This window comes from Mycteria americana, chromosome 1, assembly GCF_035582795.1.
Source record: "Mycteria americana isolate JAX WOST 10 ecotype Jacksonville Zoo and Gardens chromosome 1, USCA_MyAme_1.0, whole genome shotgun sequence".
Taxonomy (NCBI): domain Eukaryota; kingdom Metazoa; phylum Chordata; class Aves; order Ciconiiformes; family Ciconiidae; genus Mycteria; species Mycteria americana.
The window spans coordinates 154,962,329-154,987,931 of record NC_134365.1 but is presented as its reverse complement, the minus strand read 5'-3'; the positions used below and the strand labels follow the sequence as shown (position 1 = coordinate 154,987,931).

The 25,603-nt window shown below is 45.0% G+C and overlaps 1 protein-coding gene across 2 annotated transcripts in view; it reads left to right on the top strand.

Annotated features, from left to right (window-relative positions):
• The window catches only part of TMEM255B (transmembrane protein 255B), a 75,945-nt gene that overhangs the window by 46,244 nt on the left and 4,098 nt on the right, over positions 1-25,603 (top strand). For both annotated transcript variants that reach the window (XM_075491939.1, XM_075491938.1), the window contains 4 exons: positions 11,031-11,111; positions 15,054-15,139; positions 18,222-18,381; positions 23,785-23,928. In XM_075491939.1, coding sequence (XP_075348054.1) covers positions 11,031-11,111; positions 15,054-15,139; positions 18,222-18,381; positions 23,785-23,928 — 471 coding nt within the window. The remainder of the gene's footprint in view (positions 1-11,030; positions 11,112-15,053; positions 15,140-18,221; positions 18,382-23,784; positions 23,929-25,603) is intronic.

Here is a 25,603-nt window from a genome sequence, read left to right as displayed (position 1 = left end):
TTACAGGGATGATAGGGAGCTTTGATGGCAAATTGCTGGGCATAAACACCTACTTGCTGTGTGTTTTCTGCTCAATACCTAACATAAAAATTTCATACATAAAGTTGTTATTATATTACTTGGATTATAATGGGGATATTTAAAGGTCCCCGTCAGTGGTGTGCCGTGCCCTGAGAATTAACATCAACACTGCAACATTAATTAAGCCTCCAGCATTTTATTTGTATATGTAGATATTCAGTATGTATATATTGCTCAACTAGATGCATTTAATGCAGCCTCTTTTCCTTCTCTTTAATGTAAAATAAATCCAAAAGAGCATTATAAATGTAAACCCCCTACATTTCAGTCAGCAGGATATTCAGTATTTCAGATGTGTAGAGGTTAGTGTGTTGCAAAATGACATTTCCTGCAGTACTATACTTAGACACTTACGTATTTCTTACATGTTCTGATAGCATCAAGGCAAAAGGGAGGAGATGGGTTGTATTTCATCTATTTGAGTTACATTACCAGAAACAGAATAAACAGTTCTTGCATTCTTTTGGAAAAGTTAATTACTCACATGGCACAACATCATTATAATCAAGACAGAGCAGTTAGTTCATATAACAAACTCTATAATCAAGGTAATGTAATCAACGTAAGTAATCAACTATAATAAGCAATTAAATAGCTAACTGCATCAAGCAATAACTAAAATTACAGCCTTGAATAATATCAGCTAATTGCATCATTAGAAACTTGTGTAAAAGCCAATGGTAAATCTAAGTTTTTAAGTATGCAAAATAGCTGTTGCAGGTATCATGGGAAGGTCTACAGCCTCATCCTGGGAGACATTAGCTAGCAAAACTTGACTAAAGAAAAGCAGTCATATTCCGGTTCCAGGCTTGGATTTGCCGGAGGTCTGGGGTACTAAGGCAGGAGTAGGCTTCCTCGCTGGGGCCTTGTGTGGTCCCAACTCGCCAGTACAGCCAGAGCAACTGCCCCTCATGACACACTGGTTTGCAGCACAGCAGCCCCCGAGCAGACGGGCACAGCGTCACTCGGCAGCTCTGCACACACCTCTTTTCTTCCTGCTACCATTAACGCCTGCATCAGCTAAAGGCACTGGGGCTGCTGAACCTCCATGGGGATGTGCAGGGGAGTCAGCTCCCGTTTCTTCTACTTGTCCCACTGCACTGCGTATGCTGGTGAGGGCTGATGGGCTTCTCCTCCCACCTTCCTGCCAAGGGAGGGTGTGGCCAAAAGTCACTGAAAGAAAAAAAAAAAACTATTTGAAGAGTATTTAACCTGTCCTAATAGAACTATATCCATCTGAGAACAGACCTGTCTGTCCACATCAAGGATAGAAGTGTCTGTGCACATCATCTAGCAATGGGGCAGCTCCAGCATCTGGAGGCTTTTAATTTGACTGTAGCAGTACTACCAGCCCAGAAATCTCCCCCAAATAAAGGAGAGTGAGACCGAGGCTACCACTACAAAATATTTTAAATAGAAGAAAAATCAATGGGGAAATACAAAGTGAGACAGATCCAGGGATGTGTGTTTTTCAGCCATGACAATATACAGGTACTCCGTGTACTTGCTGGTTTGAAAGAGCTGAAATGAATATCTACTGCTCCCAAACATTAAGAGAAGCGGATTCTGTAGGATCTAGTCCTAATAGTCCTAAATAGAAATCCTAAAAAGAGCCCCTGGAAAGCACAGTGTGAAGTAAATCTGCTTGGTGAGAGTGAAGAAGTGTTTAAGCCACTGCAGCTGCTTTTCCTATTTTCAGCACTGGAGTTAGGTTATTTCAGCATAGCAGACGAGACAGGCAGGGTCCCTAGGCTGGAGCCCGGCATGTCTGGAAGAAGATTAGTTCCTAAGTTAAGTTCATGCAGGGCAGACAGAGAAACACGAGGAAGGGTAAGTGGTGACTGCAGTCTAGAGTGAAGCTCGCAGCATTGCTCTCATGGCATGACCTCACCCAAAGTATGTAACAAATACTGTCCTGACTGCCTCCTAAGTATTTAAAGAAAACGAGGAATGTGTTATTTGCACCAGGGGATCACTAATGTCTTGTAGTTACAGTAGGAGTATGGCATGGACAGAAGCATCCAGTCTCTCTGTCTCACTCTGCATCACTTTGAAGGGTTTGTTCAACTGTACGTTTGGGAACCCTTGACTTTGAAGGCAGGGGAAATACATGTAGAAGCTGAATCAACACACACTAGCCAAGTCTGCAGCTTAGGTCAAAAGAACATGTGAAAATCTAATTCTAGGGCTTATAGTTTCTTAGTATAGTTTGCTAATTGTTGGCTGAATTCTGAAAAAATGGCAAAAAAATTGAAAACATTCTGTTCCTGATGGTCCGGTCCATTGTACCCCTTGGCAGCAGCATAACTTCAGGGCTAGGCTGGTGCACAGAAGTAGGGCTGTGGGAGTCCAGAAGTGGCTTGCTCTATTTTTTTTAGTGCTCACCCTTCCAAATCCCAGCCAGCATGTACTGTGCGCTCCCTGACAGCCTGGGACTTTCTATGTTGTTAGTCAAGGTGATGCTCTCAAGAGGACAAAACACAGAAGAAAAAGTAGGAAACAAACACTGGTATCACAGGGGAAGAAAACTGCTGAAATGCAGAAATGGCAAGGCTTGGAGGCCCACTTGATGAAGTAAAACTAAACTGACATTTGGATTTTAAAGCTGATGATGAGCTTGGTGGCAATGAGATAAAAACTGCTAATAACTCTAGAAAAACACTCTCGTGGTGCATGGTCAAAATGTGAAGCAGGTAGGAATTATCGTAGAATCACAGAGTCATTTAGGTTGGAAAATACCTTTAAGATCATTCAGCCCAACTGTAAACTTAATGTGACACTGCCAAGTCCATCAGTACTGTTCATTTTCTCCCCATAACTGTACTTTCCCAGTAAGGGAAACTTTCCTTAATTTTGAATAAAACTCAGGCTTTTTTTTTTTTTACAATTCCTGTCTTTCAGGCATCTCTCCATAGTGTTCAGGACTTTATTTTCTAGCATCTGGACTTCCTTTCAGGGTCATAGTTTTTAAAACCTGGGGTTTTGTAGCAACCACAGCATTCCAGATTGCTGTCAGCCAAATGCTTACAGCCAATTTATTATATGTTTTGAGTTTCTTAGTGAATGAGAGAGATGGAGATGCAGTGGCTGGTTCAAGTACCAGCCCCTTTAGCATCCCTGGCACTGACTGAAAGAGCACTTCTGCTCAAGCCAGTGCCGCAAAGGCTGGGAGCTGATGCCTGGCACTCCCAAGTCCCTGACGTTTGAACGGAGAGAAGAGAAGCCCACTGAGCCCCATGGTGGTGGTGGGCAGCCCCAGGGCACTGGCCTGTCCAAGGAGACACCTTGCTCTGTCCTGCCCAGAGGCTCCTACCGTTGGGCAGTGACCCCTCTCTTCCCAGCTGCTCTCTGAAATGCAAAGGTTACGAAAATAATGCCATTACTTACAGAAATAAATTTCAATGAGGCACGTGAGGAATAGTATTTTAATAACTATCTGTAAACTATGTGTACAAAAATTTGACATCTCATGAATTATGGGTTAGGTGTTCTGTTGGTCTACCAGGAGGTTAAAGATTCTTTATCAAGCACAAGAGAAGATACAGGTCTGTAAGAAACTAGCCAGTTTAAAATGGTTACTGTAGTTAGTTTATTTTCTTTTCCATCAGTTGATGTGGGTTCAATATTTGGAAATCTGGAATTGGAGAGTTCATGGGGGGTTATTATTTCTGCTTTTTTCTTAAAACAGTGAAATTATGCAAGATATTCTTTTCTGAAAGCCTCTTCTGCCCCAGAAATTGCAAACTGAAAACTGAATTGCATGTTTAGCTGCCAACGAGTCAAAGCCCAAAACGATTGTCAAAAATACCCACCCTTGTTTCTGATTCCAGAAGGTATAATAATGTGCTTTAGGTGGGTGTTGCAAGGCTGGGGAGCAAACCGAAGTATAAGATGCTTTGTGTCTTAAAGCTGATACCCCCTTACTGCAGTATTGGGGATACTTACCTGTACCTTAGACTCAGATGTTCCTTAATACTCATCTTGTCACAGCCAATATGCAAGCTGTGCATAACATTTTAAAAATGCACAATTTTTTTTTTGTTTATGAGTGAAAGCACAACAGTTGTTTGTATTAATCACTCCTATGAATCCCTGGGATCTCTTAGCAGTGGTCTTCCTCAGGAAACACCCATCTCATTGCGAATGTTGTTGGAAAAGACTGAGAAACAGCTCTTGGTCAGAGAGAGACAGGAATGACAAAAGATCTGTAGCATTTCCTCCCATTATTTGTAGAGGGTGGGATCCAGTCAGCTTCAGCTCAGGTCCCCAGACAGTGATCCAGTCTGCCTGCTTTCCCAGACTCCTACTACGTTGGCACCTTCTTTCATGAGATTCTTCTGTCTTTGGTCTGAAAGCTGTCCGGTCTGTATGCTCCCGTGTGCCATGTGCTCTCAGGTAGTCAGTGTGAGGCAGACGCAGATACCTATGCTCCATCTAGCCCTCCAGAAAAGCATAAAAGCTAGTTGCTAATAACATCTATTTGTTCATATTTGCATGCCTGCTTTCAGAAAGTTAGCAGAGGGCCTGATCTTGAAGGGAGTGATAATCTCCAGAACACCCAGCTGTTGGCACAGGGCTGAGGTGGCACTGAAGAGTTATGTTTCGGTTTGCTTTTAGGATTAAACTTGAAAAATCTTGGCAGCTCCCTCTCTTGTTCATTGCTAGCTATGCTGTAGATGAAAAGGACCTACAAAAATCTTGTAGGAAGAAAACAGAAGATGAGAAACTTCAAGTTAATGAGCCACTAAAAACATTAGTCTGGTTTTGGACTCCTCAATTTTATCTGTATTTGTCTTTTACATGTGCCCAGGACTGTTCTGTGGTCCCCAGGCCAACTGGCATGGTGAAGCCCACGTCCTTACTCTTAAAGTCTCTCAGGGTCACAGGCAGCATGGCAATGTCCAGATTACTTACTGGGAATGCTTCCTGGCCCATGCTAATTTCCAAAACATGCCCAGAAATTATTTTGGAAGAGTGATAGTTTGCCCAGGCCAAAGCCATCGCAGGCACGGTTCTAACAATTTAATGGACTAGGCGATCGAGTTTCAGGCCTGGGAACATTCCCTGGCACTGATTAATCTACATTTCTATTGATGCAGCCATGGAAGCTAAGACTAAATAAATACTGTAATTGGAAAAAAATAGCCTCACTATATAATTATTTCAATAAATTATTAGCCATGTTTTATGTCTGTAAAGTATGGCATAAATTTCAGTCAATACAGTTTATGCTATATCTCAGTTTTCAGAAAGTGGACTTGCACATAAGGGAGATGGAATTTTCCCTAAGTTATCCAAAATATATGTGTTCTCCAAGGAAACAAAACTGGAATAGAAAAATCTACTTTCCATACCTCAGTTAAGAGCCATACAACCTCCTCCCCCACAGACATTGTATCAAATCCACCAAAGATACTGTTCAAAGAATACTTTCCTTACACAAATAACGTATTGCAGTGCTCCCACCATCAAAGAGAATGTGGGGGTTTTATTGTATGCTCTTAAAATAAAGCAACCAACCAAACCAAAACCCTCTATATTTGGACCAAATCTTCTCTTTCTTGGCATAAAGCCTTCCCTCTTAGCAGTCTGTTCATCACTCTCAGGTTCTAATACACATGCAAGCAAAATACTGAAAGAAAACCCATGCAAGATCAGGGAGAGCTACAGTTTGCTCTGTAGGGTTCAAGGCTGAGCAATTATGATTTCTCTGAAATTAAAGGGAATTACTGGGTGTCCAGATTTTTTTTGACACCTCTGAAAATTTTAACCCAAATTCTAGTATGACTAGTGTTAGGCCTTGTAGGATCCACGAGAGTCAAATCTCAGAGGCTCATGGATGTTCTTTGGTAGCCTGATCTTAATCTGTTTCTGCTGAATTCAGCAGCAAGCCTTCTTTTGACTTCAGCGCATCAAGTTTTCATACTGAGCGCCACAAGTTCAAAAGTGTTTCCCAGCACAGCATATTACATGACCAGATTTTACCAGGAACTTCCTCAACCACTGTCATTGGAACAGAACTATGCAATATCTCCCACTAATGTGTAATATTGTATGTATTATAATTAATAATATTTTATATATAATTAATAATATAATGTATTAATATATAATAAATAATGCATTCCCCTTCTCTGCTTCTTTTGAGTAACTCTCTTTAACTGAAAATGGGCAGGTGGGAAAGATCTGTTGGTTGGAGCTCTGCTCCTATACACAGAGGACAAATACCGGTAGGCTGGCAAAAAGAGGAAGAATTCTGTATGAAAATGTAGTTGCATGCTTGGGTTTATTTACTGATGTAAAGGAAAAATGGCTGGGTTTCATTCAGTCCTTCTGAGCACTGGAAAAGATGATTTCTTAGCTAATTGTTCTTGGTTTTGTTGTGGTTATTTGTTACCTATGTTACCACAGAGCTTAACAGTGGTAGTCATCTTTTCTGTTCTGTCTGCATATTCAGGTCTTTTTTATTATATGCTGATGCCATTTTTACTTTATGTATGAGTGTGTTTGTGTACAATGGGCAGATACAGTCAGATTGCCATCAGTCTAAGTTTAGAAAATGTTTTTTAATATAACCTTATTTATTTCTATACAGTGGTAAGTGGAGATATAACAGAACATTGTTGCTATATACTTTAAAGCCACTGTTAATAGATGAAATATATATACACTTACGTATATAATATGTAAAAGTAGTTCTGTCTGTACCAGGATTGCTATAAGCAGTAGAATCAAGGACTGGTAGGTATCCTATATTCATATACAGTATGCAGTGAGCAATATGAAAATATAAAGTATTTTATGAGCAGTCTGTCAGGAATACTTTTATGGCTTTGAAGTCACTGATCACAACACCATGACCCCAGCAGTTCTGCCAGTTTTCAGTCCACCTCACTGTCCATTTATTTAGCCTGTACTTCATCAGCTTGTCTGTGAGAATATTATGAGAGACTGCCAAAGGCCTTACTGAAGTGAAGATAAACAACACCCAGAAGCAGATGAGTGAGAAGCTCCACTCATCCATCAAGCCAGTCACATCCTTGCAGAAGGCTAACAGGTTGGTCAGATGTGATTCTCCCTTCCAAATCTATGTTGACTACTCCAATCACCTTCCTGTCCTTGAGATGTTTGGAAATGGTTTCCAAGGTTATTTGCTCCATCACCTTCCCACCAGCATGTAGTTCCCTGGATTCTCTTTCTTGCCATTCTTGACGATAGGAGTGACATTTGCTTTCTTCAAGTCCTCAGAAATCTTCCCTGAACTGGACCATGATCTTCCAAAGATAATTGAGAGCGGCTTTGCATTGACGTCATTGAGCCTCCTCAGTACTTACGGGTGCATCCCATCAGGGCCCATGGAATTGTGTATCTCCCATCTGTTTAAATGTTCCCTAACCTGATCCTCCTCCAGTAAGGGTAAGTGTTTCTTGCCCCAGATTTTCCCTGTGGTCTCCATTGAAGACCAAGGCAAAGAAGGCATTGAGTACTTTGGCCTTTACCATGTATTTTGTCACCAGGTCACCTGCCTCATTCAGTAGTGTGCCTATATTTTTCCTAATCTCTCTTTTGCTGCTAATACACCTGTAGAAGCCCGTCTTGTTGCCCTTCGCAATCCTTGCTGAATTGAACTGCAGGTGGGCTTTGGTCTTCCTAACCCCATCCCTGCATGCTCATATAATTTCTCTATTAGTCCTCCCTGGTGACTTGCTCTCGATTGCACTTCTTGTACACTTCCTTTTTATGTCTGAGTTATATCAGGAATTCCATGTTCATCCATGCAGGTCTCCTGCTGCCTTTGCTTGATTTCCTGCTTGTTGGGATGAACTGTTCTTAAGCTTAGAGGATGTGATCCTTGAATATCAACCAGGTCTCCTGGACCCCAGTGCTTTCCAGGACTGTATCCCGTGGGATTCTTCCAAGCAGATCCCTGAATAGGCCAAAGTCTCCTTTCCTGAAGTCCGGGTTTGGGATCCTGCTTTTTTCCCTGCTCTCTCCTCTCCAGATCCTGAGCTCCATCATCTCATTGTCAGGGGCAAGGATGCCCTGACCTTCACATCCCTGACCAATCCTTCCTTCTTTGTAAGTATGAGGTCCAGCAGAGCTCCTCTCCTCGTCAGCTCCCTCATCACCCATGTTAGGAAGTTGTTAATGCACTCCAGAACCCTCCTGGATTACTTGTGCCCTGCTGTGTTGTCCCTCCAGCAGATACATTGTGCCTCCCCCAGATGTTGGGGTGAACTCCTTTACTACTTTGAAGCATGAGCACTCATGAGCACCCGGGCCTTTGAATGTGAGACTTCTTCCAGTTGTCTGAAGAAGCCTCATCTACTTTTTCCTAATCAGGCAGTCTATGGCAGACACCCACCACACCATTGCCCATCTTGGTCTGGCCTCTAATACTGACATATAAGCTCTCAGCTGGCTCCTCATCTGTCCCTAGGCAGAGCTCCACGTATTCTTGCTGCTTTGTCTCATAAGAAGCAACTCCCCTCTCTGCCATCCTACATGTCCTTCCTAAAAAGCCTGTATCTGTCCGTGGCAGCACTCCAGTCCTGTGAGCTATCTTACCACGTCTCTGTGATCCCAATGAGATCATTGCCCTGTGACTGCACACAAACGTCAAACTGTTTGTTCTCCATGCTGTGTGTGTTAGTGTACAGACACTTCAAAGATTGCTAAGCATCCCAGAAAAGGGATGAGAGCTTTCCTTGTGCTGTCCTATGGGTGCTTCCTTATTCATGTGCATACACTTGAAATGGGCCCCATTTAGCCCTGTTACACTGATGATGGGATTTCTCTTGTCCACATCACCCTGTTCACTTCACTTGTCTCATCGGTCCACTACTACCTCACTTGATTGTTGGTCCTCATGTCCCTCCCCTGTTGCTCCCAATTTAAAGCTCTCATCACCAGTTGACTAGACTGTAGGCAAAAATGCTTTTGCGCTGATTAGTCAGGTGGATCCCATCTCTGCCAAGAAGTCCTTGATCGTGAAAGATGCTCTCATGGTCATAAAAGCCAAGTTCCTGTTACCGAGACCAGATGCACAGCCAGTTGTTGACCTGCTGGATCCATCCAGCCCTCCTCAAGCCATTTCTGCTCACCAGCAGGATTGAGGACACCACTTGGGCTCCATGCCCCCTTCCCAGATCTTCCAGGATCAAACTGAAACTTGTTATTGTTGTCAATATGATGGACAGCAGTTTTTCACGGATTTGCTTCTCATGGTAGAAAAAGCCATTTCTACTCTTCACTCCCCTTCTCTCTCATTTCATCCCTATGCAACAGATGAAATCAGGGTTGGAGTATAATACTGTATGAAAGAAGGGCAGCACAGCCTTTGGGTGATCCTGTGCTTGCTGTGCTAGTGCAGAGAAACTACAATCCTGTTGGTCCTCCCAACCAGATCTGTCCCTGGAAGTCATGGCTAAAGGCTAATGCTTTCCCAGGCCTATGGAAGAATGTTGTCCTAGTTCAAGACATGGCATGCTGTTTGTGTGGTATTTGCTTTTCCTCTAGAGAAGAAGAGTTACTGAAGCATATTTTCTTACACTTGTGTGATATAAATATGTTTGGATGCAGGAAACTAACCTTTCCCTAACCCTTGGGAGCTGGTGTCCAAACTTCCTTGGGTTTGCCAGAGTAATCAGAAAGGCAAACAAGCTGATGGATGAGCTTTATTCATTGACCTGTCTGCATTCCTGCCTAGCTCTGCATTTTTACTGATTATGTATTTTGGGTCAGCAGATTTATACAGTTCACACTTCATTATCCAACAAGCATAGAATTCTCAGAAGTGATCTTAAGTAGTGCAGATCTTTCTGCAATTTCTGGGCTATTTCTGGATGGGTCATAAAGCTTTAAAATGCAGTGAAAGTTAATCAGCACAGATTGCTACTAACAAACAACCGAAGTAGTCCTTTGCTTGTAAGTTAGCATGCAAAGAGGGGATTCCACATAGTGAGTTTTGATCTTCTCTCTTGGAAGTGGTCTGACTGACATACTGGAGAGCACCTGAGTGCTTTTGAAGGCACAGATCGTGACCTAGGACTAGATAAGTGACAGAAAGTTGAAAAAGACTTTTTTTGCCAACATAAGTCATTCCCACACTTTGCTTTGGGATAGACATCTGATCACAGGGGACTCTTCCGTCATCAAATCCTCCCTAGGCAAATATGGTCTCGTCCTGAAACTGGCTGAGGTGTGCACCCTCTAGCCTTAAAGTGGCCATTCGCCGAGTTCGGAAACACACATCTTCCATCCGGCCAAGGATATTTCATTGTGTTCTTCCTTTATATCAACTTGTGGGAACTGTTACAAGCAAAATATGAAATATGAGCAGTGAATGCATCTTTTGCAATAAGTGTAAATGCAAAATAAGGCAAAAGCAAACTTAGTGCAAATTACTCCCCCTTTATGCCTTCATTTCTTCATTATTCTTTGTTTTGCTTTTGGGGTTTGAAGTGTAAGTAAGAGCAATGCTTAAAGTATTAGCTCTTTTACTTTGTTTTCACTATGGACATTGTTGAAATCCTTTAAAAAGAAAGTCCGATATCTTGAAGACAAATAGCAAAGTAATTCTTTCTGCTAGGTAAGAAACTACCAGGAAAAAGAGTGACTGGACCATTCTCATAGAGCAGTACTATTTAACATCAGGGAAGGAAGTGGTTAAATGCCAGGGGTGATGTCTTCTTAAAAGAGGTGACTGGTACAGAGAAAAAGAAATGATACTCACATAGCTTAGTGGCAGAGCGAGGAAGGAAAATGTAACCCTGAGGAGAGCCATTCTGGAAAGAAAGCCCACAGGGGGGTGTGGGAGGTGCTTACCCAAGTGTCTGCACTGGCTTCAGCTCCACAGAGCTGTAAGCATCTGGCATGGAGACATGGGACACGGTGCCTTCACACTTCCTCCAGACTGAGTACTTTTTTGGCTATTTTTCTCTTTACAGGAACCCAGACCTTTGTATAACAAAAGGTGCCAGTTTTATTCAAGCGGTATAGGATTCCTATATGATGCCTACCAGACAGAGGTAAACAATCTCACCTCATCACATGTTTGTTTCTGCTGTGCTTTGAGGGGCTGGGGAGGAGGGAGGCAGGTGTTTGAGAGCAAGTCTGTGCACGTAGGTCATGGGCTGATAGAAACCCTACTGCTTTTTCTCCCACAAGTGACTCCCCGCTTGTCCGAGCCTCTGGTGATTGCAAATCATTACAACCAGTGAGGTTTTGAGTCATCATCAGCGTTTCTATCCAGTACATTACTCTGGGATTGGAACGATTCCTAGTCCATCTATACTGTATAATAGCTGTCTGGAATGTATTTGTCACATTGGCATCTTTCTCTAAGGACATTTCTGTAGGCTTCAAATGGAATATGAAATATCTAAATAAATCCATTTGCATTGTCCAGAAGACTTAAAATTTTCTCTGTATTTATCCAGCACAGGCCAAGAATGTCAGCGGTTTGAATGCAGCTTTTTTATTATCTCAATGACATTAACATGGTTGGAAAAGTGCCCATACCCACATGGCCTAGCCTCCTGAGAAGTCCAGATTTAGTTTCTTTTCCTATTTTTCATTTTATTATTGTGGTAAATTGGTGAGAGCGAAAAGGAAATCAAGCAGAGCAGGATTGAAGACAGCTAAATAGTGGGATAACTTACATGAAGTCAGATGTCCTTCATCACCATTCCTCCCATGGCTAAGAAAAAGTGTATGGGGAATGTTACCATTAATAATTCTAGACAGCTTAGCAAAGTATATTACCAGGTTAAGCAGCTAATACCGCTTAAATCTTGCTGCTAGGGCACCCCATTGTTGATTCCAGAAAATGTATGACAAAAATATTTCATTCGCCTCCTTGCCTAAAGACCTACCCAGACAAACTTATGATCTGTGACAGCACCCTTTCCTGTAAGTTTTACTCCATCCTCTTCTAAAGCGTGCACGCACACTCAGACACAGACAGGGCCAGAGAAACGCTTCTGATTCCTGTAATAAGCGTGTAGCTGGCATCACACTGACCACAACTCCCTGCAGGTGACCCCAGCATCAGGCTTCTGGCCAGAGAGGTTTCCCCAGCTCTGCAGATTCTGGGAATGTCTCAAGTTGGGCCACCCAGAGCTCTTTGCTCTATTCTAGCAAAAAAACCCATATCTTTTAAAAGTGTAGTTAGTTTGTAATAACATTCTTGTCTGGTTGTCCACTGATGTAGAGTCAGCATATGCTAATTCAGAGTTAATGATCCATGGCATCTGAACTTGGCTTTTGCTGGCTAAAAGTGGAAAAGCAAAAGGCGAACACTTAACTAGGAAGGCAGATTGTTTGCTGAGGGCAAGTTTCCTTTTGATTGCTATCTCTAGCCTGTGAGTGGTCTCCAGCTCATGTCGTTTGCCTGTTTCGGTTCTTCCCTTTGCTCAAAGCAGAAAGAATTTGATTTTCTTGCAATTCGCTTGAATGCATGTTCTCACCATGAGGTGAGAACATCTCTTCAGTGGGTGCTGAGGGGATAGACAGGCACAAACAGCCAGAATATGAAGAAGCTAAATGTCTGGTCAGTGAAATGGAATAATAGGTCTTGACATGCAGAATACCCACAAATGGCCTGTTTCCACCACCCTTGCTCACACCACACAGTAATTTGTTTATTTTGGTTTATTCACTGTTTTCCTAAAAAGGAGTGTCTTGCTCTTTGCATGTTTTAAAAATGCAGTGATAAAAATAGACAACTACAGTAACTCACTTGGCCAATAATATAATATGTCTTGTAGCCTAGAAGCAGCTAAAAACATGTTTAAGATCTTGCCGATCTCCCTCTTTTGTACTTCTAGCCTTCTACAGTAAAAAGGGGCAAACTTGCCTTACTGATTCTTGGAGAGGGGAAAACTACTTTTATTTCCGGTCACAGGTGGTCCCCAAAGCCACGCGTCAGAACAAACCACCTTTTTAGCAGCCCACTCCATCTTACGAAGCCCTCCAATCCCAGTCACGCATGTGTAATGGGGAAAGGGTATTTTAACTATGCAGGCCGTAGGCCATTTTGACTGCATACAGGGGGTCAAAGCCAAAGCCTTAAGTTCCACTCAGTGCAAAAGCACTAGGGCATCCCAACAAAATGCCTGTGGTAGCGGATGCACTGGCACACTCTGCTCCAGGATCGGTTTTCAAACTGCTTTGAGAAGCAGCCAGGTGTGATGTTTCAGTTACTTCTGAACTGGATCTTGATTAAGTCAACGCAGTCGTTGACGGTAGCGCGCTCCTCTTCTGCAGTAAATTGCAGCTCAGACTGAGGACAGCTGCAGCTGAATGTGACTTTGGGCCAACAAAGCCCTTATGGGAAATTCCAGTAAGTTCAGACGCAACGGAACAAGGTTGATGGAACGAGGTCCTATCTCAGGGTGGGATATTCTTGCGACAAGTGGGATGTGTCTGTATCAAGCTGTGAGCTCCATTTCCAGATTGCAACCTAGACTGAGACCGTCCTGTTATAACCTAACTTCCATTTTGAGTTAGAAGAGCTGATTTGTATGAGATGTTAACCACAGGTACAGGCTTGTCCTGGGCAGCAAAGCAATCCCAAGGCATCATTTTAACTTCCTTTTAACTTTAGCTTTGTCACCCAATTTCCGCTGCTCAAGCAAATCCTGCTAAGGACAAGTGTGGCAAGTCTGAGACCAGCTGCAAGATTAACTTCCTCTGGTGCTGACTGTGTGTGTTTAAGGCTTTCCTTTTTGCTGGGAACAAACCCACAAGGAGTACAGACTCCTCAACAGTGGCAGTTTTCACACTGAAAAGGATGCACAGATCCAGAACTCAGGAGCTGAGAAACATCTGGTTTAACATCTCCTGTGGAGACTGTCCCACAGACTAACACATTCATGGCTAAGCAGAACTGTCTGACAGAGCTTTTCAAAAGCAGGCGTGTATTCCTAAGCATGATCCTTCTACTTTTTCATTATGAGGAATTTTCCATTCAATAATACATTTTATTTGCAGTTTGTGAACAAAATACTTCTCAGTGGTTACAGTACATTTTTTTCTATCAAAATAAAAACTATAGAAAAATGTATTTTCTGACCTGCTAGCTTTTAAAACCTGACAGTTCTCCAGGATTTCAAAGTCAATAAGCTAAAAATCTCAGGAAATAAAAGCCTTACATATAAAACATTTCAATTGGTCTGTAGTGCCAAATAGAAGTGATTAATGCTTACCACACTTAAGGAGTCATTAAAATGATTTCTTGTCTGGATGGAGAGGGGCTTACGTGTGCCTACCTTTATTGTTGTAACATCTGTCCATGCCTGCAATTCCTGCTCACACAAATAAACCTTCTCGGTTTTCTATTCAAGAGCCTGCAGTAAATGGTACTTATTTGCTGGAGTGCTTGGATCTTTTCTGAGCGGTTTTGTTTGCGGGTTTGGAGATTGTTCTTCTTCTTGTTGTTCCTAATTGCTTCCTTCTCCAGGAGGGTGTTACTGAAAGGAGAGAGCTCCCATTTATTGGAAGCTGTTCAGATAAATTAGCTTCTTTGCCCATTTCCCCACTATAATGGAGTGGTATTCTAATCCACTTTGGTGGCTTGCTGTGGTGTATCTCTCAGGACCCATGGTCCCTGCATCACAGCCGTAGGGATCTCGCAGCTGCAGGCTCTGGCTCTCAGCAAAATAGCACCAGGCAGTGCAGCAAAGTGCTTGAACACTCTGGCAGCCCTGGCTGCAGGTCGGTGCTAGGAGCTCTGGGCTCCACAGTGCAAATGCCCCGAGACTCAGGAGCTGATATCCCGCGTGAAACTCCTGGGAGCTCAGGGACGTCCTTCTGCCCTTCTGCAGTCGTGGATTTTGGAATCTCAGGATCTTTCTGCACAACAGGTAGTAAAACCTGACACTGGAGTAGCTGCTTCTTTGTGATCAGTAGGATGATTCACACAATGCTGAAACACTGAGAATAAAAGTCAGTCTCTTCTTTTTCGGCAGGTGACATGTTATACCTTAAACAGCAAGTGCCAGCTGAAAGTGAAGAGTAACACGTGCTATTGCTGTGACCTGTACAACTGTGAGAAGTAAGTACCTGTGTGCAGTCAATGGCCTCCAAGAAATCCTTGGTTGTTTGTCCCTCCTCTTAAATGACAGGGCAGGGGGATGCCCCTAGGCCTGGAGAAGCAACACAAGGGGTTTGTATGCTGAGCAATCCAGTTCCTCTGCGACTGAAGTCCTGATGCGCCAGCAGAGAAGAGGTGAGGGGTTGCATATTAGTCTTGGCATTATTTCAGTTTCTTTTTCTTTAAATATGCCCATAAGCTCTTTGCTGTGTGATCAAAATTGACCGCTCAGTCATAGCCCTGTCAAGATTTACTGTTGATCTCGCAATGCAATTTTCCCATTAGATTTAATGAATCCTTTTTTTTTTCTACCAAACTGGGGGAAACAAAATGAATAGGAACATAGGTGTCCATGAGCAGAGATCATGTTGTAGGCATATGCAGAGCTCTTTTGTTAGCAACAGCCTCTCTAGGCATGGGATTTTGCTGAATTGTCATAGGATAGATACAGAGGGTCTTGTGAGTGTTTTCTGACACTGTCCATTTAACTTCTTCATTGCCACAGCATGAGATGTCAGAAGATAAGAGAGGAAATGTCTGGATACGCTTACGAAGATCAGCTGAAGGTTAGCACAGGGTTGCCATGCAGCAATTTAACAGGAGTAAAAAAGGTGGTTAGGAAAACTATATCGCAGCAAAGTCCAAGGGTTTATAATGTGGAAGAGAGTTGAAATGGCCTCACACAACTGACTGGCCACCTGGCACATAGAGATTTCAACTGCAAGCAGCATCATGTCTTGCCACATAGAAGAAACTGGGGAGAATTTCCCAGAGCAGATCTTCTGCCTGACTCTCCCTCTGGACTCTCCCTCAGTATCATCTTACCACGCACTCTCATGCAACGTCTGCAACCCTCTACAGTTCCCCCACAGTCACTCTCCTTTCTTTCCCTCTATGTGCTTCTCATCTTTCTTCCTTCCTACGTCTCCTGTTTATTTTGGTTTTGCCTCCTTTTCACACGCTAGCAGCCCTGAATAACCCCAGTCCTCTGTAAGCCTTGGCTAGCATGCTGCCAGACATGAACATTTTAGGTGTAGGGGAATGAGGCTGGCACAATGCGGCTCCTACATAAGGCTTCTGCATAAAAGAGTACCTCTTGCCCAGATCCTGACTTAACTAGAGAAGCAAAATGAAATTTGGAACTAGAGGGAAGTCATCTATGCATACGTATTTCTCATGCACACAAGAGACACAATGTGAGTGCAGGTCTATGGAATGGATTAAAATCCCCGGTGAAAGTTAGAGTCTTTTGCTTGTGTAAGAATTGTTAAATCTGGACATGATGTGGAGGTATGCACAACAAATGACATGGGAAAGGTAGAGTATGCACAACTTTGGTACCTTTTCTATGATAGACAAATGATGGAACATCATAGTTGCAATGCAGTATGTTTACACTGAGAATGCTTTCTTCCATGGTACAAAACTAACTGCTGCACGTTAACACTGAATCAAACAGCCCAATCCAATGCAGAAAAGAACAGGGGTCTTAAAGGGGTGAAAGCATTCAGAGTTATCAAATAGAGTGACTCAAACTCTGTTGCTTAAAGCGTAAGGTAACAACAAGGAGAGATCAGGAATACTCCCTCCCCCTCCAGATGGAGATCCTGCCATTTTTCTAAGACATTGGGTTTGTCTGAAACACCTGGGACTGATCACTGCTGTGACAGTATCCCGTGATATAATTAAAAATGTGTGTTCTGCCATTGTCAGTAATCCACAGTGGACAGCAAGATCTTACGGCATTGGCATGGACAAATCCAGAGTAAAGAAACAGTCTTGCTGCTCTACACACTTGGCAATTCCAGTTCATAGGATGGCTAGAGACAAGTAGGAGAAGACACAGTCACAGGAAGTGTCTTGGTGTCAGCCATGTAGTAGCCCGGTACACAGGCAGGATCGCAAGTCAGATTTCCTCAGCCTCATGGCAGCTGAAGCTGTAGGTTTATTTAGTTAAGGAATGACGGGGCTCATGGTAGGGCCCAAGTGAACTCAACAGTAGCAGATCCACAGTGCCAGAACCATGCCCCACAACAAATGATTGGACGTTTCCAGGAATTACTGTGCTTGGCTTGGTTCTTCCCAGAAATGTTGTGGGTTTCACCACGCTGCTACCTTCCTCTGCAGAGCTTTCCCTAACCACCATCTCCACTGCTGCCCCATGCGCTGGGGATGGAGGAGCAGAGGAGTGAGCACAAACTGCTCACTTCTGCTTTCCGCCATAGCCTGATGGCAATTTCCTAACAGTACAAAAACAGACTTGGCATTTAAAAAATCTTTCCAACTCAAATAGCTGCTCTAGGAGCTCATTAGTGGGCTAGCATTAAGGCAGGTACTGGAAAGAACTGCAGGAAACTGGTTTCAGATTTTGCAGTAGCATATTTCTGGCTTGCGGCAAGACAATGAGGATTAACTTCACAACATGCCTGATTTACAATAACCAGTGCAGTGTAGAAATATGAACAAAGAAAGATTTCTGGATAGTGCAATCCGTAGTGTAAAGACACATCTTTATACTGTACTGTGTTGCATCTGTTAATTTGGAACCGCAGAAACCATAAACAAACGTAGCCAGCTGGCAAAATCTCCCTTCCTGTGGTTGAATTAATGCTTAAGCAACTTCCCTTCCCCAGTTTCAGAGATGCCAGCAGATTTCCAGGTGAGATGGGAAAAAAAGCAATGCTAAGCATGCTTTAGCTGGTAGCTAAATGACAAGGGCAGCATCCATATGCCAGGACTATGCCTGCGTTCAGAGACCCTGAGCAAAAAAAAAAAAAGAGTCCCTGCTGGTGCACAACACTGATCAGCCAAACTAGGGCTGGTATCAGTTGGACTACATGTTTAATGCTGGCATTAGCAGAGCCAGTTTTTGTCTACAGTAGGTAGAGCTTTCTCCAATTCATCTGAGAAGTGTTTGATGGAAGTGTGGGTGAAGTACTTTGCCAAAGAGGAAAGTAAGCAGGAGGGATTCAGATCCTCTGGTGCTCTGTGTTATGTGCAAAACCATTCCCACCGCAGTGATGTTGTCTGCATTCCCTTTCAGTTCAGAGCAGTCCTCCAGCTACTATGAATTTCTCGGCGTGAGCAGCTGCCAGGACGTGATTCACCTGTATAGGCTGCTGTGGTCCTCCACAGTCCTCAACATCATCGGGTTGTTTCTGGGGATTATTACGGCAGCCATTCTTGGGGCATTTAAAGACATGGTAAGGCTCACAGTCTTTTGCCTTATGTGAGGACTTCTGTGCTTGTTGACGTTATCAAATGGGTTAAAACCAAGGAAGCCTAAGTGTATGAAGGAGGCACTTTAAACATGGTTCCTGTGTGATCTGGGAGTCTGGAGACGTATCTTTAGGTGAAGCTGTTGCCAGCTGCTCACAGCTAAGTAGGTCAAGCCTGGTCAAATACGTGAATGGAAGGGAAAAACCAGGCCTCTGTGTGGTGATTCACTTAATGGCACCTTTTTTTTCTTCTAATTCAGCACTGAACATGTGGGCCAGCAGAGAGTTCGAGGATGCTAGTTTGTAGCTAACATATAAAACTCAAGTCCTAGATATGACTATTTAACCTTATGTAGTTCTTTTCCCAAGAATGGGGATTAACTCTGAAGTACCAGTCAAGTTTTTATTTAAACAGTTTTATCAGGTCACATTAACCTCCTCTTTTGTTTCACTAAGGAATGCCACCCTCTAACTGCTCCCTGTGCCACACCACCACGTTGTGCTGATGTGCACCACTGCGTTTAGAAGAGGCTGTGTGCTAGGAGGCATTCTGTAATACAGTGCCGCATCTGCCTAGATTTTCTGACGTGTTAGAAAGGTGAAGTAGCTTTTCCTGGGATTATCACTGTCACTGGTCATGTTTGCTAAAGCAGTGCCTAAAGACCTGCCAAGTGGCTCATGATTTACTAGGCACTCAGAAGAGTAGATGGTCCCAGCCCAGAGGGCCTCCAAACTAAATGGGCAGAGGTGTGGGGATGGAGGTGAAGTGCAGGAGCCGAAGGGAGGTGTGATAGCAGCACAGTTCATCTTAGATCCATGATGTTTCTGGTGACTATTCCAGAGGAGAAAACTAAATAGACAGGTGAAAGGAAAGAAGAGAGGGATGGAGCAGGGAAGAGAAAGCAAGAGAGACGGGTGAGATGTACAGCGGGGCGGCAGACTAGAGGGAAGGGGCTGCTCAGAGCTGGCAGCCAGTGAGCCAAGGACCCACACTGGAGACCATCCAGGCCCTGCTCTGACCACCCAGCGTCCCTTAGCAAGCATGTCCAGGCTATCTACAACATGTGTTGGGTGCTTAAAACCATGTGACAGAGCAGGGCCATATGAATTATTCGAAATTCACCTTTGTTAAGAGTTGCAAAATGTTTGCCGGAAATATTCCTCTCTAGCTTAAGGCAAATAAGCACACTGAGCCTTCGCGTGTAAGAAACATGCAGCTGAGCTGTCCTTTATGTGGGGGGACTCTTGCAAGGAGTTGATAACAAATCGCAGCCGGCCAGTAAAGAGTTGCAGCTGCCTGACAGGAGGGAGCGGAAGCAGCTTTCCCAGCTTAATTCATCCCCTCCCGGTGAGAGGAGCAATGGCAGAAGGGGAGCAGAAACAACTACGGTGAGAAACGAGGGGAAGAGCAGTTACACGAGGAGGGGAAGGCAGGCATCACCTACAGTGGCTCCTTGGTAGAGCACTGCAGCTTCCCAGCGCTGCTAAGTATTTTCCCCTGCCTAGCAGATGGGTGCGAGTGCCTCCACCCGGGGCAGCTGTGGGAGTTGCTAGTGCTCCCCTGAGACAGGGCAGGGTGCAGAGAGCCAGCCTGAGTCCACCTAATCTGTCTCGCACAAACCGAGGCTTACGCGGGATTTGGGCTGATGTTTCGTCGCAGGGCGAGCTCCAGCCCAGGCACACCTCTGTGCTGCGCGGGGGCCATCGCCGCACTGCTCGTGAGGGAGGCCAAGCTGAGGAGCCGTTCCTGGGAGAACTGGGGTCTCCATGACCTGGCACATTCCCTTGCTGGGAGGCAGAGCCTGGCTCAGGGGCTGGGTCCTCTGACGGGGCGGCGTAAAGCCGAGCAAGGAAATCGCAGCAGCAATGGACGTGCAGCTTCCCCCCAGGCTCGCCTGGAGAGTCTGTCGGGGCTCCAGCTAAAAACCTGATCTGAATAAGCTGTTTAATGTCTCCTCTGCAGTGGGAGCAGAAAAAATCCCTCACTAGCTTAAGGGAAAGATGAGTTTGTGTCAGTTACCTCAGCACAGGAGCCGTGCTATCTATGCTTGTGGAAGTGTTACTACAGCAGCAATCCAAAATGCAATGACCGCTCCTTGCTCCTGCCTGTGCTTTTTCAGGGTCCTTTTGAGTGACGTACTGGAGCCGATTTGCTAATCCGCTCCTCGCTTTCCTTACGAAAGGAGTAACTCTTGGGGGAAGACGGGGGCCAAGAAAACATCAAGCAGAAGAGGGAGAGAAAGGGGCATGGGACTGAAATAAGAAAAAAAAAACCCTCAAAATGTGCGGGAGAACAATTTTCTTTCTTTCAGGATGTCACCTACCCACAGAAATGCTCGCTGGCATTTTGCAGGGAGAGCTGCAAAGCCCAGAGAAGCGCCTCAGGGCATTGCTCCGAGGCTGACTTCCAGAAAACACAGGGCCAGGCTGACTAGTCCAACAAAACCCATCATGTTTATCTCTGGGGAACACTGGCAGCCAAAGCATGTTACAAAGGGGAGAGTTTGCAAAACAGTGCCGTTGCCTCTAAACCCATCACATTTCCTGGACAGAAAAAAAAAGAAGTGTTGTTTTGGTTGTTGCGGGTTTTCTTTTTTGTGACAAAGTCCCTGCAGACCCTGGCACGCTCCCCGCGGTTTTGCTGCCTGCCAGAGGGCCGTGCTGGCTCAGTGGGAAGCATTTCATCCTCTCCTGACCCCCAAGGTGTCAGCTCTCAGCGGCCCCTGTGTCACCAGTGGGGCCGTTCTCCGTGATGGGCTGGGTGCTGGGGGAGCTGCAGTGGTTACGACGGTACCCTCCTTTTCAGATCTACAGTGTGCTTGGACACAGGATACCAGCTAGGCAGTTACCTTAAAGTCACCTTTAACAAAAAGCAGATTAAGATATAATAGAAATAGAAGTATGTACTTGGAGTAGCCAAAATGGTAAAACACCATGATTATTTCTTACAGAAGACAGAGGTAAAGAAATGCATGGAAAACTTCACTTGCTGGTACTAGGAGTTAATCTAGAAACTCCCTTCCCTGCCCCGGTATTCGTCTGATGACTGGTCGATGTTCTCCTGACACACCTTGCCAAGGAATCTGCCTGCCCTGAGTTTAGGGTTGCATTAATCAGAACTACTGATGGGCCTTGGGGGGGTTGTTGGCTTTTTTTTTTTTCCAATTAGTCTCCTTCTTGGAGTCCTCGAGGGAATCTGAATGGATTAAATATCATTCCCTTATCCCCTCTCCTCTTCCCTCACCCTGCTCTAAAGAGGAGAACAAAATGAACCCCTAATTACTGGGCTACTTGCCACGTGGGCTACCTGCCATGTGTTCATATCTTAGCACTCGTGCAACTAAAGGTGCAGTCTGACGTTAAAAGTAATCGTGGCTCAGAAATAAACGCTTTGGCAGGTCTGTGTCAGATGAGCGAGCTGGCCTGCCTTGCTCTGCAGCCGCGCAGCCCAGCACACAGCGAGCAGCAGCTTGCGGGCCAGACACCCCTCCGGCCGCAGCCTGGCTCCCCGCGCTCCCTGCCCCGAGCTGCCGCTCGGCTGGCACCCTTTGAAATGTCTCCACCTACCCTTGTATTTTATGTGACTAATTTAACGTAGTGTCATTCCTGGAATACTCGATAAAAGCATCTAACCACCTTCAATACCTGCAAATCGTCGCTGGCTCTGGGCTGTGACCAGATAGCCTGATAATAAGGTGCTTTGATCAGTGGATTTGGGGTGGATGACTCCCCAAAACTGTCTTCTAGGACTGTTGTGATGTTCATCCTTAGCAATTGGAGAGCGTTGCCGCTACGGATGGAGAGAACGTAAGAGGACTGAGAGAGGTTCCTGGGAGAAGGACAGGAGCACCCAAAGGGACCCACACCAGAAAGTTGATGACAGATGCAGAACAGGCATCTGTGTCTCACGTTGGGTAAAACAAGTGTTTCTTGCCGCGTTTACGTCCATAGCCAGAAGGATCTGATCACTCCGGGGCCTCCCTCCTCCGAGGAAGGGGTGAGCCATGTCGCTGGCCCCAAACCTTTGGGTTGGAGGCAAGCTTGTTAGCTGCTTCTTGCTACTCCTGTCTGAAAGGCAGTCTCTCTCTGTTTCTGCCCACCACATCCACCCGGCAGGGTGGGTAGAAAGGAGATGTTTTGAGGAGCGTACCTTGAAGATGAGAGACTGACCTTCTCCCATGAAATAGGCTCTATGCTTTCGACCGCAGCCTTTCTCCGCGCCAGCTCCTGGGGTGCTAAGTTTCTCCAGAGAGCTAAGGCCTAGAATGTCAGGTAACCTCATGTGGTGCATCTGGGGTACAGTGACCTAGATGATGTTTTCCATATACAAACACAATTAATATAGCTCTTTCTCAATCACAGGGAGATCTCACACTGTCTCCAGAGGATGCAGTGGTTTATGTCTCTCACTGATAAATCTGAGCAGAAATGCAAAAAAAAAAAAAAAAATCCTGGGTGCTGCTTTCAGCATTTGTCTGGCAGCCACCATATTTTATTATTTCAGTAAAAACAAAATTCCATGCTCTCATGTAGAGGAATCTGCTGATAAAAATGAAGGAGAGAAAAGAAACCACTGGATTTGTCTCGCCTTGCAAAGCAGAGGGACATGAAAATCTTTCACAGAGCTCTCCTGTCCTTCACAAATGGTTATATAGCACAGGGTTTTAGGGTTTAACACAGGCCCCCGTTCACATTTAGCTTTTGCTCTTTTTTTTTTTCTCTCCCAGTTGTATTAGCTGGTTTGATATGAGCTATTACTTCTTCCTGCAAACCTCCTCTCACATTGCAGTTAAGGGCCATGCCAATAAAGCCTGGGGACACGATGAAGGATTTTATGCAGTAGGAATGAGATATGCACGTGGGGGGTGGTATTGGACAGCCAGCAGCAAAGTCCATTTCACAAGCTGAGAGGGAGCTGTGGAAGAAGAGCAAGTGGTCTGGAAAGGGAGATCTTTGTAGATCTGTGTAGGAAAGCAGAGAGAAAAGACACGAGGACATCAGGTAGTTGCTATTGGAAAGAGCCTGCAGCAAATTGTGAAGGGCTGGGTGTTTGGTGCTGGAGCGGATAAGCGGTCAGAGCTGTGTGCTGGGCTCTTCAGGGTGTCTGGGGGCTGGAGCCCTGCCAGTGCTTCTGTCGCCGGTGCTAGGGAAGCACCAGCAGTCTTTTTCCAAGGGAAGAAGATTAAAATAGCTGTGTATTTCTGGTCAGAAAATTCACTCCAGATACGCCCTCCTCTCATTCTGTCTGCTCCTTGTTTTTTTGTAGTACCAGTATCGTGTTGGAAAACAGAAAGTTTTGACATTGCCTAGTTGCTTGTGTTTGGACCAGCTCCTGCTCCAGCCCCCTCTGCGTTGTGCTGATATATTGTTGTCTTCTGTGCTCAACAGGTACCTCTGTCCCAAATTGCTTTCAGTGCTGCACCTCCTCCTCAGATCCTGTACAATCCTGCCCAGCAGATCCTGACGTACGCTGGGTTCTGTCCTTCTGCAGCAACTATTCCTACATATCCATCCTACCCGTTACCTCTTCAGGTACAGTACAAAATGGCACCCTTCTGACTCCATCAGAAAAGCATAAGCTGCTACTCTGTACAAACTCTGCAGTGGTAGATCTTGGCTCCTGGGGGTTTGAAACGAGGCAAGGAAGTTGGGTCCCAGCTCACAGACTCATCTCTGGGATGACTTAGTCTGGGCCTAGTTCTCAGATCTGTTCGCAGATCTCAAGCTTTCTCTGGTTTTCTTTTGGACTCTGTCTGCTGACCAGGAATGCCAATGTGGGATTAGGGCTGCGCTACAGTAGTCATGAAGGTGTTGGGCGAGATAAAGCAGCAACAGAGGCATTGGGGAAGCCAAAGGAGGCATCTGATACACACAGGATTTGGCAGAAGAGTTTACACACCGTAGCCCACCTTACTCTTGATATGGAGATAAGTAGATTAGGACTCATCAGATGGAAGGGAGGCAAGAAAGGGGAAATAAGAGGTCTGTGAAACTAAGTGATACAGAAAGGATTGTGGATGGATATTAGTGATAACTTCTAATCACACAAAGTTTTGGTTGCCCCAGTAAAGCTATTAGGTGGCAAAATAAGCCAGAAGTAGGAAGTGGTTTTATACACCAGAAAAGATTCAAATGCCACAGGATGTCGTGGAAGAGTATAAATGAGGGGTTAGGAACATCAGCTGCTGTTAAATACAGGGATTCAGGTGTCACTTGCAGCCGAGCAAGTCCCCAAATGGCTGCCTGCCACAAGAACCAACGGGGCCTCATCAGAAGATGGAGCCCTTTTTCTTTTAGCTTGCTGTACGCATCTGCTACAGGCCACCGCTGGGAGACAGGTACAGAGCTGCTATGGCAGCTGGCGGAGGTTGGTGAGCCTCACTGACCGGAGGCAGCTGGCCTGGAGGCAGGAGAGAAGGCTGCCAGAGGCGCAGCTTTCGCCCCTTGCGGGAGGGGATACAGCATGAGCCGAGCCAACAGTGCTTTGCCTCCTTCGGAAGGACGAGGTGCAAGTCGTGCTCCAAGCCTGTGCTGCATCCAGCCGGAGCTGGCCTGGAAAGTGCAGGGAGTGGTGCTGAGGGTGGTGGTTTTTTCCCCAGAGCGAGATGAAGAACGTAGGGTGACCTGGTAAATAACTGAATTTACTGAGACCCTGGAGCAATCGTGAGTTTTTAGATTTTTTTGAAGCACAGTAAGACTGTTTTGTTTCGTCCAATGGCTTGTTGTACTTTGGCTGTGTAGTGCTAGACCAGTGGGTACCACAAGTTTTGCAATACTTTTTAATTGAAAACACTGCATGTTTAGCAGGAACGAGCTGTGGACCAGCTCCCCACAGCCCCCCGGGCTACATCTGTTCAGGGCCAATAAGCTACCAGGGACAAGAACTGGGACATGATGATCATCCACACGTGAATTGTTAGCATGCTCCTGGTATGGGGTTGGCCCAGACCACCTGATAGTCTCCCAACAATGCTCAGGAAGGGGGCAGAAGATGGCAAGGGCAATGGACCGTTCCCGGTAGGTAGTGCGCATGCTGACGGTCACACTAGTTTGGTGGTAAGAGTTCAGCTGTAGGGATGTGATATGTGCTGTGCCAGTTGGCTTCACAGCCAGAGAACAGTCCTTGGCACGTCTTATTTATTAACATAAATGGGGCCAGGCGCTTTTGGAGACCACAGGTTGAGAGGAAAAAAAGAACATCTCTTTT